The following is a 10,500-nucleotide window of genomic DNA, read 5'->3' as shown; positions in this document are numbered from 1 at the left end:
CCTCCTGCCTCCCTTTGGAGCAGGGAGGGCAGCCACGTGTGTGCGGTGGAGTGGCCTCAGAGACACATTTGCTCAGGCACTGGGAGGTTTCGCAGGCCAGCGATCACCCCGAGAATACCACGGGGCTTCCATTGGCAGTCTGCGGTGTCAGCGCAGGGAGCTGCAGGCTGTTGCTCACAGCCGTGGCAGCGCATCCTGCATTATTTGCTAGGAAAAGGGCAGGAGGTGCACTGCGTGCTTGCACCATTCAGATCTGTTTGTGCGTTACACCCTTTTCCTCAAATGCTCTCAGTGCTGTAGCTTTTAACAGCTACTGAATCCTTCACAAATGTGCTGGTTTAATGCAAATGTCATATTTTTTTAAGAGAAAACCAGCTGTTGTTTTCGCACCTAAGACACGTCCTGGCTATCTCGCGCAGTGTGTTTTGTCAGTGCCTTTGGGTGGCGGTAAGGGCTTACGGGGTGTGGGGGGGAAGACTGCTGTGTAACAGCCCTGTGCTCTCCTCTTCCATCCAGATCAAGGAAAAGCTGCTGCAGCTGACGGAAAAGAGAAAAGAAATGATTGACAAATGGGAAGACAGATGGGAGTGGCTGAGACTGAGTAAGGACGCCCTCGCGTTTCTTCTGGGCAGGCCCATGTCCCTCTCTTCACTGTGCCTTTCTGAGCATTGAAAAGCCCTGCAGCTCCTTCCTTCTCTCTTAACGGTGCTTGGAAGTGTGTTTGTGCTGCCCTAACTGCCGCGGCAGGCTCTCAGAAGTGCCGGAGCATGCGCCGCTGTCCCTTGGTTTGGGGGTTTGCACCAGATTTTTCATATATTCATGCTCGACCCCATTCACAGAAGCAGTGGAAGGTTATTTTCAGCTGCGAGGACAGAAGGGAGGAAACGTGGAGCTGTAGTGCTGTAGGGAAGCCTGAAGTACAGCAGTACTGCAGGGACCGACAGCCTGCAGGCAGGCTGTTCCGTAGAGAGCCCAGGCCGAGGAAGAGAACTTTGCTCTGAAGTTCGTAGGTTGCAGCAGATTTGAACCAAAAGGAAACAGTGAAATTGCAAAATGAAACAGCCTGTAGGAGAAGGGAAGGTGGGTCTCAGCTTTCCTTTCTCCTCCAAGCAAAGCCAGCAGGGTGAGTTTCTGTCTGTTAACCGATTCATTTCAGCGAGCTCAGCTAAGGGCAGTGCTTAGCCAGATGAACTTTCTTCCCTGAGCTATGTTAAGTACATTCAGAAGATGCTCGTTTTGACACTAACGGCGCTGGTATCTGTACGTTCTCTGGCAGTTTTGGAGGTGCACCAGTTTTCAAGAGATGCAAGTGTGGCCGAGGCCTGGCTGCTGGGACAGGAGCCCTACCTATCCAGTCGTGAAATAGGTCAGAGTGTTGATGAAGTGGAAAAATTAATTAAGCGGCATGAAGCATTTGAAAAATCCGCTGCTACTTGGGATGAGAGATTTGCAGCCCTGGAAAGACTGACCACGGTGAGTGCTAGGGGCGAGAATAACCTCTCTTGGCCATTCCTCTTCATTCTGGTGACAGCTGATCGTTGGGAGTAACTCCCAGCATCACCAGCCTCATCTCCATTTGCTCATCAACCTCTGCCAAACACCCAGGGCCTGAAGTTCCCAACAATACCAAAACCCTCTCAGGTTCATTCGACCGCAACAACCTGCAAGGAAAAAGCTGAAGTGATAAATGACCCAGATCCAAATTGAGAGGGTTTTGGGTTAAAGACGGCTGAGTGAGGGGACAGTGGTGGGGAGCAGGGCTTGACCAGAGTGTCTGTGGTGTTTTGACTGCTCCAGTACGAGGCTGTATTGTCCCCTGGAAAGACAAAATAAGCCACGTTTTGAGCTGCGGTATCAGTAATCAATGCTTGGAGAGCATGTTGCCATCTGTGGAGCATAATTTTACTTTAGACGCTAAAATTGAAGTGGCTTTGATTTTTCACACCCGCTGAGTGTCACAGACAAAAGGAGCTGGAGGTTCTCGACATCCTCAGAAATGAGGCTGGTTTGATTTAGCTGGCGAATTTCAGGGGTTCGGATGGAGAACACTTTGTTTCTGTGTGTGGCAGAGGATGTCTGCTTTTCAGTGTTGGAATAGCTTGGGCTGCTCTCTTGTTTGTCTGGAATTTATTCGAACAGAATGAATTAGAAAAGAAACATGGAGAGTTAGGAGCTGCTGCCCAGGCCCTCCGCTTGATGTTCACGGGGCTGGTGCCGTATGCCCTCACTGAGACATTCAGTGCAGCCAGCTTGGCGTGGTTAACGCTTCTAAAGACTGATGCCTTCCAATTTTATTCCAATAAACTTCAGTTTCAGTAATGTTTCAGCAAAATGTGCAGGTGTTTTTAGTGTCTAGAAATGCCCCTGAAAAACTGTGCAGTGCTTTTAAAGGCAAGAGAATGTTTCTTTTCTCAGTTGGAACTGCTGGAGGTACGTCGACAACAGGAGGAAGAGGAGAGGAAGAGGCAGCCGCCCACTCCAGAGCCCAGCCCGAAGGCTGCGGAGGAGGCCGACTCCCAGCAGCAGTGGTAAGCCCGGGGTGCGGGCAGCCGAACCGCGTACTTCACGCTGTTTCTGCAGGCAGAATTCCCAGGCCGAAAATGCCTTGTAAGGGGAGAGGCTGGAGGTCGTGCGGTTTTGTGGGCTTGGTGGTTTCTGGGGGCAGGACCTTTCCCAGAGCCCAGAATTCACTGCCGAGTCGAACGTTCCAGTGTTCCGTCATGGCGCTGCCGAGGTGTGCCTGGCCCTCGAGTAAGGACGCTGCTTTCACAACCCCCTGTCAGGAACTCAGATTTCTGAACAGTTTGGCTTTCTTCCTCGATGAGCATCAGCTACAGATTTCAAGCCACACCCGTGAACGTTAACATTTGTTCGGTTCCTTACGTGGCAGGAGTAGGCTTATCTGTAAGACAGCTGTCAGGAAAGGCTCTTCTGACCTCACGTAACGTTGGATTTATTCAGCTGGGCCTGAGGATTTTAAGAACTTGCTTGAATTTCTGAGGTGTGCAATATTCAGTAGGAAGACCTCATTTTGGTGAAAATAGTGGGCAACTTTCAAGAACTTAATACAATTTCTTTTCTTCTTCCTGTCTCCCCACAGGGATGGGACAAAAGGAGAACAGGTTTCCCAAAACGGTTTGCCATCAGACCAGGAATCTCCACGGGTTAGTTACCGCTCCCAAACCTACCAAAACTACAAAAACTTTATTAGCAGACGGACAGCCAATGACCGATCGTGGTCTGGACAGTGACACACAGAATCACTTGCCGCAAAAGACACCTTTGTTCAGTATGGTTTACTGGTACCCATTTAATCTTTTGGCTTCAGATTTCCCTGCTGCTTTTCTCTTCCTTCCCATCAGTTGACTCCTATTGAATTAGCAGCCCCTTGGACGTACATTTGCTTCACTTTAATCCTTGTTTATTGAATCTCCCCGCTGACACTCAGTTGCTTTAAGGTGACACATTTATTTCATGTTATTTACTGTGAGTTTTTCATGTCATTAATAGTATTAAGATTTTCCAGCTAAACCGTCCTTTATATGAGTAATTGAGATTTAATGCGATTACATCATAATGAAGAAGAGAACTAGACTCTGACAGGTATGACGCATCGAGTTGTACTAACAGGTTTCAGCACGGCAACAGTATTAAATCAGCTGCGTTAGCAAGTGAGTTAGTTATGAGGCCAAAGATCACCCCTGCGAGTGAGCTGGGCAGCAGCGGCTGGGAGGGAGGGGAGAGCTGTACCTACCGACAGATAAAAGCCTTAAGGTTAGTTGTATAACATTCCATGCAGAATGGACTCCTTGACTGCAGATAAAAATAAACGTGAAATAAAACATGGAAAACTAGTATCTAGATTTATCTTGGTATTTAGTCCTGGTGAAGAGTTGTCATCTTGCTGAACAGCTCCTTTGGGCCCCCTTTTGCCTCGGTCCTGTCCAGTTTACGTGGCAGCGGTTTGATTTCCTGACGCTGGAGGACAGGGGGCTCCGTGAGAGTAGGGTGCGGACCCTCGCGGAGAGGTCGCGATGCTTTTCTTCAAAAGCTAAACAAAACATGTTGGCTGAAGATCGCAGCTCTTCATTTCCCGTAGATGCAGACTGGATGGTCCGTGCCTTATTCATTCCTTCTTGGGAGGGGCTGTCCCAGTGGGGCCAGAAATCCTCACGTGCAGCCATCAGCGTACCAGTAAACACACCGTTAACGCCACAGTAGCTGAGACTGTCTTAGCTCTCACCACCCTCCTCTTGTTCCAGAAACGCCTGAGTGGTGAGGAAGACGACGCTTGTTATTAGCCCCTTTTTGCCCCCCTCTCTCTCTGAGGTGGTGTTAAGTGCAGGAAAGGCTCCCGGCGGGCTCGGGCCGGTGGGTATTGGAGCTCTTAGCCGGGCTGCAAAGGAAGTGCGGGTCCAGTCTGGAGGAAATGCCTTTCAGCATCCGTTTATCTTTCAAATAGCCCATCCCAGTTACTGCTGGGTGCGCACAGCGGCTCTGCCAGTGCTGTGGGATACTAGCAGTTCTACCCTTCTCTTTCTTTCAGTTTATCTTTAAGGTTAAACTCCAAGCGAGCTGTCTGTCGTACATTCTGATGTTTATGCAATTGCAGCTAGTCGTGGCAAAGACCGTGAGGTGGCCTGCAGGCCCATCCCAGATCACCATCACCTTGTTGGTGTCCGCAGCCTTATACATCACCTGTTTGCTTCTTTCTTTTTTTTTAATTTAATTACCACGATACATGATGCATTTCCACATTCATCTTCATCATCTGCACTTCAGCCTTTCCTGAGAGTGTTTTCACTGCATCTCATGTTGCAGCGCATCCGGTGCGCCCGGCGGGGTTGCTTCTGATGCGCGGTGTGAGGTTGCTGCTGGTGGTGAGGAGCGGGGTTCTGGTAGCAGCTGAGCAGCGCCGCTGAGCTGCTCCGCACTGGCTGCGCTGGCGCAGTGAGAAAGGTGATGGGCAGGACGCGCTTCAGCGATTGTACTGCTGCTGTAACTTGTCTTTCCATTTCATGATGCATGTCTTTTTTCTTTTGTCAGGGTAACAACATATAGCTGCTTAATGCTTTTCAAAGTGCCTTAGACATTTATGCAGCCCCTCTGGTGACCTCCTGCACCACTGTAAGAGCATGGCAGTTCTCAGAGCAGAGTAGCTTTAGCTTCAGACTCCACCCTCTGGGGAGCCTTCAGTTGTGTTCTGGCTAAAACGTCTACTACGTCTCGTAGTACGCGAGAGTAACTTCCTGAGAGTTTGTAACTTGTGTTAGTACACTTGCCTGTAAAGATTACACATGATGATGAAGAGGAATGAGTGAAGTCATCGATTAAGGCACCAGAAGTGCAGGTTTTCACTGATTTGCTCCAGCCCGTGGTACTGGTGTAACCCGTTAAGATGGTGCTTACGCCAGCACCGTGTACAGGCCGTTTGCAGCTGAAGCTGTTTCAGCTGTGGTGCAGAGACTGAAGTGCCTGAGCTGAATATGCTGTTGCTTCAAGCACTCTGGAAGTCAAAGGGATGTCTCCAGTCACTCACCGGCTGCCCCGCTGCATGTTGCAGTCCTGATTTCAGGATCTCAAGAGCAGTCTGTAGCCACTAAAGCACTGGCAACTAACCTCTCAGTCACGGTCCAGAAAAACCTGTTCGTGTTTGTGATAACCGCTTTGTTGTAACCGTACTGTTTGCTCTGAATGTTTGTCCTCCGTTGCGTTGTCTCTGCATGCCCAGTGCATGATTCCATTAAAATTTGTTTAGCTCCTGGTTTTTTTCTCTATTTTCATGACACATTCTTCATGTAGATGTTCATGATTCAGATTTATTTTGCTTGTTTTCTGTTAATTGTAGATAACACATGAAAAGGAAATAAAACCCGAAAGAGCATCAGAAAAGCTTTTCATAGCCCATTTACAATCAGTAGCGTGTTAAGCAGAAGTTACAGGTCTGATGAGGTGACTAAAGCTGGCAGTTGTCTCCTAAACCCACAGGGTTGCAGCACTGAATTATTTCCCATGAAAACACGTTAAGTAGCTGCTGAGCGGCTGCTGTTTGGTCTGTTGTACTTCAGACGAGAGGGTGTAGCCCCAAACCCCGTAATACTGTCATGTCCTGCCGGTATCGCTGCACAGAACGTGCTCCATTCAGCATCAGTTTAGGTCACGGGTAGTTCTGGGTAGTTCATGGAGGGTGTTGAGATAAGTTCCTGTGGTCTGCATCACTCCTGCTTGCTGCTTACAAAGGCTTCCTGTATCTCAGACGGGATCCAGCCAGGGGAATAGGAGAGCGTTTGAAGTGCCGTAGCTGTCACCGGTCAGAAAGATTTGCCAAGGGCTGTCCTTCCCGGACGCGATCTGTCAGCCACTGGTGCTCAGCACTGGTGCCGACTGATGGGTTGAGCTTTCACTGGTGAGCAGCTGGCTGTGCTGCAGTAGCTGTGCTGGCAGGTACTCTTCAGCCTCATCGGTTTGTTTACCCTCTCCCCCCTTTACTGCAACATTTTGGTGGTATTTTGAGATCTGAGATTAGATGTATGCTGATTGTGAGGAAGCCGTGTCACTGATTTCCACTGGCACTGGAAAGCAGCGCAGGGTAGCTGGCTTTTCCTCGTATAAAGCAGGCTGTACAGCGCGGTGTCGTTAGGGACAGAGTAAAACGGATCTGGCTGAGGTGGGATGTGAGCTGTGCTTCTTTCCCTGTTTCAGTGGTGTAGTGTCTGCACTCTGGAGATTTAGGTTGCGTAAAGGCAGTTAACCAACCCTTCCCATGGTCCTAGCAAGCTGACTCTTAGATATTCCTAGGTCAACATACGAGGTACAAAGGTGTGAGGTACAACAACATGTTCTTGGCAGGTGTAAGAAGTAGCAAATGGTGGCAAAATTCAGTTTGTTGCATAATAATTCGGCTGCTTTTGAATTGTCCAGGCCACGTGCAGAAGTGGGAATGTCTAATTATTGTGCCTTTTGCAAATACCTGCTTGTCTGCATAAAAACAGTCCAGAACGTTCATAATCTACTAGAGCATTAGCAGCACTAAGCTTTAGCAACTTGCTAATAATAATAATAATAATAATAATAATGATGATGATGATGATGACGATACACACTGGTTGTGTAACTGCTGAGCTGCTACCAGTGGCTCTACATGTCAAAGTAATGGTACGAGAAAAACAAAACTGGGCCCAAGCTGCGTTTCAAAAGCTGATAGCCATTAGGATTCCAATGTAACTGATTGTTGGATGAATGGCTCCTGAAGACGTCGACAGCTTGACCAGTCAGAGCTGCTGGAAACGCGGCTGCTCTCTAGGCTATCGATCACAGTGCGACAGGCAACGCGATCAACAAAGCAAGTGATGGGCAAGGCCTTGGTTCTGTCTTTGTTTGGGGGTAAATAGCTGTGTGATGTTGTGTGACTGTGGTGGTTTTCAGTTCCTTTAACAAATCTCCGATCCACCTAATAACGCAAGTCTGAAAAAGACCCTGATCAATTGACACGTGACCTCATTTCCCTTGTCTTTAAGATCCAGTATCCTAACTGGGATGGTGGAGATGAAATGCATGGTGTAATCTTTCTAATTCCTGCATGTTTTGATTTTGTTGTGTCATCAGGGGAGTGGGGAAAGAGGGAAAGGAGCTTTTACAGAAACAAATAAGTTGCACGGATTTTTGTAAATGCTCCTGGGCGATTTTGGCATATTTTCTGCTGACTGCTAGTTAATTCCTTTTATAGACTTTTAATACCCCCGTAATGCCATAAATGTATTTAAGGTGGCTGATGTGTATAACTTGTACTGTTCTCTAGGTTTGCAGAAAGTGTGATTGTTACTGTTCCAAATGTTTGAGTACTCCACGAGAGAGCTGAGTGCTCTCGTTTTAGGAATAACAATGTGTATTAAAGAGCACGAATTGACCAGCAGAGCAAAGCACAGTACAATTCACACTGATGTTTAGCTGCTCTTATTCTCCCGTCTCTCCACCTATAAAATGGGTACTAATCCATTCATACCTTCTAATTTCCTTGGCCTTCTGTGTCTCCATGGAGTGTGAGAAAGATCTTACTGGCCTGTGTCATTCTCCAGGCAAAGTTTATACACAGCCACGTTGTGCAGGGAAACAGGTTGACTGCAAGACTGTGGTGAGGCCTCTAGCTGAACCTCCTTTCCACTGTCCCTAGGTGGCAGAAACTGCGGAAACCAATGAAATGGTCAATGGAGCTGCGGAACAGAGGACAAGTTCAAAAGAGACTAGTCCCGTTCCTTCTCCAACGTCCGACCGCAAAGCCAAGACAGCCATTCAGGCCCAGACTGCTGCTACCCTCCCAGCCAAAACCCAGGAGATCCCTGCAGCTCAGATGGAGGGCTTCCTGCATCGCAAACACGAGTGGGAGACGCACAGCAAGAAAGCCTCCAGCAGGTAACGTCCTCGGTGCTCAGAGCAGATCAGTGCATCCGAGCTCACCAAGACGTAAGACAGGAAATGTTATCACCGCTGCTGCCATCTTCTCCCAGCTCCTGGAGAGCTTTCAGGCCTCTGCTCCTGTGGTAGGAGCCGCGTGTGCGTGGCTGAGCAGTGTGTCTGATGAAGCTGCAGTCTAAAGATACGTGGTGGAAAATGCGGCGTTAGCCACATTGGGAAGGTGGAAAACTGAGGCATGAAGACACCATGATTTTTCCCACTTCGTATGATCAGTTTGTGGCAGTAGTGGGATTTGATTCCAGATCTCTCAAGTTGTATGTTACTACAAGAAAAGAAAATTCGTAGGTGTGAGAATAGAAACGTCCGTATTCTTCTGACGTTTTCCGTTTGCACATTAGCACTTTCCACCTACGCCCTAATCTGTTCAGAAGAGAAAGGCGGGTGAAGATGATTCGTGTGCCTTAGCTGATTCCTTTCCTGAGGAACCAATCCGGCAGTGCTCAGATGGGCATATTTCCATCGGCACTACCATGAGTTTTGTTCTGCTGGAGTTGCTCACAGCAGAGAACTGCTCTGAGGCAGCGACAGCCACCAGCGCTAACGTCTAGGGACTCTCATGTCTAGTAACCGCTGATTTCTGTAGCTGTATGAGAGGATGAGGTAGATGATGCCACTAAGAGTGTTTGTAACAACCAGGGATGCCAGCAGCAATCCACTCCCTCGTTCGCAGCACAGTGAGAACACCGCGTGGTGGTTAAACGGCGGACCACTCCTCTACGGGCAGGCAGGCTGCCTCGGCTGCCCGGCAGTCCAGCCCCTGACTGCACAGGCTGTGTGCAGTGGCAGAGCTCAGGGAATCTCCGTTCCGTTTGGCTCAGAGTCAGTGTGTTTAGGAGAGGATCCGCTGTCTGCAGCGTACGGGACAGCGCAGGCTGGGTTCACAGCCTCAGACTGAACTAGTCTCTGGTGTCGTACAGAAACAGTCACGTTTGGTGTCTCCAGTTCTGCCAGTAAGAGCATTAGATTTATAAACACTTGTGTTGTTTTCTGTGTCTTCAAGATCGTGGCATAACGTGTACTGTGTCATAAACAACCAAGAGATGGGCTTCTACAAGGACTCGAAAGCTGCTGCTTCGGGCATCCCCTACCACAACGAGATTCCCGTCAGCTTGAAAGACGCCGTCTGTGAAATCGCGGTCGATTATAAAAAGAAAAAGCATGTCTTCAAGCTAAGGTAAACCTGCTGAAGCGTCCTGCCGTTCGTTTAGGTTGTGGTGGGGATGTTCGCTGTGTGAACGACAGCCCAGGAACCGCTCACAAGTGTTAACTGCAGAGTCTACTTTGCTGCACAAGCTCTTCCCAGCAGAGGAAGGCTCCCTCGGAGGGAGCCAAACGGGTATCAGAATAACCTGTGCACTTCACTGACATCTGGGGCAAGAGTAGCCGTGTCTGCCTGTAGCTGGGTGCCGGCCTTTGCCAGTGCTGGCAAAGCTGCTTTGCCAGCTGCTCCCAGGGGCACTCTGGAAGGAGCTGACCACTCGTGGATCTGCTCTTTTCACAATGCAGCCTCTGGCTGACTTTCACCCGTGTGGCTTTTGGAGACTGCTGAAGACATCCATCACAGTCCCAGGTCCAGAACACGTAGTCGCAGACTGTTTCATTTTGAAGTACATGAGGTACTTGCTGTTCAAAGCCTAAAAAAAATAAGGCTTTTCCTTCCAAAATTGTGTTTCTGTTTTACTGATTTAGTGCCAACAGTTACAAAAATATTTTATTACGACACAACTTCCAGCTGATTCTGTCAGAGGAGGCTCATTTATGAACTGTTTGCTTTGTGTATTCCAAGATAGAATTTTTTTCTTTTTTTTCTTTCATATTGATACAGGAGTCCTCTACAGACGGTAAAATCCATATCCAGGGAATCTTGCTGTATAGCAAGTATATAGGGAAATATAGCAAATATTGGGGGACGGTCAGTGTGGCTGAAGTCAGGCCCGCAGCTATGTGATTCACCCCTTCCGCTATTTTAACCGTCCCTGGATTGGTAATGGAAGGGGGTGCTGTTCCAAGCACAGAGTTCAGAAGGAA

At 48.6% G+C, this 10,500-nt stretch overlaps 1 protein-coding gene across 1 annotated transcript in view; it reads left to right on the top strand.

Moving 5' to 3' along the window:
• LOC104492224 (spectrin beta chain, non-erythrocytic 1-like) overlaps positions 1-10,500 on the top strand; it is a 28,441-nt gene that overhangs the window by 14,876 nt on the left and 3,065 nt on the right. Inside the window, exons 13-18 of the mRNA XM_010134745.1 lie at positions 517-601; positions 1,277-1,473; positions 2,416-2,528; positions 3,101-3,164; positions 8,171-8,409; positions 9,473-9,646. Coding sequence (XP_010133047.1) covers positions 517-601; positions 1,277-1,473; positions 2,416-2,528; positions 3,101-3,164; positions 8,171-8,409; positions 9,473-9,646 — 872 coding nt within the window. The remainder of the gene's footprint in view (positions 1-516; positions 602-1,276; positions 1,474-2,415; positions 2,529-3,100; positions 3,165-8,170; positions 8,410-9,472; positions 9,647-10,500) is intronic.

Source organism: Buceros rhinoceros, unplaced genomic scaffold, assembly GCF_000710305.1.
Source record: "Buceros rhinoceros silvestris isolate BGI_N320 unplaced genomic scaffold, ASM71030v1 scaffold26444, whole genome shotgun sequence".
Taxonomy (NCBI): domain Eukaryota; kingdom Metazoa; phylum Chordata; class Aves; order Bucerotiformes; family Bucerotidae; genus Buceros; species Buceros rhinoceros.
Note: the sequence above shows the minus strand (reverse complement) of the source record. Positions and strands in the feature narration are given on the sequence as shown.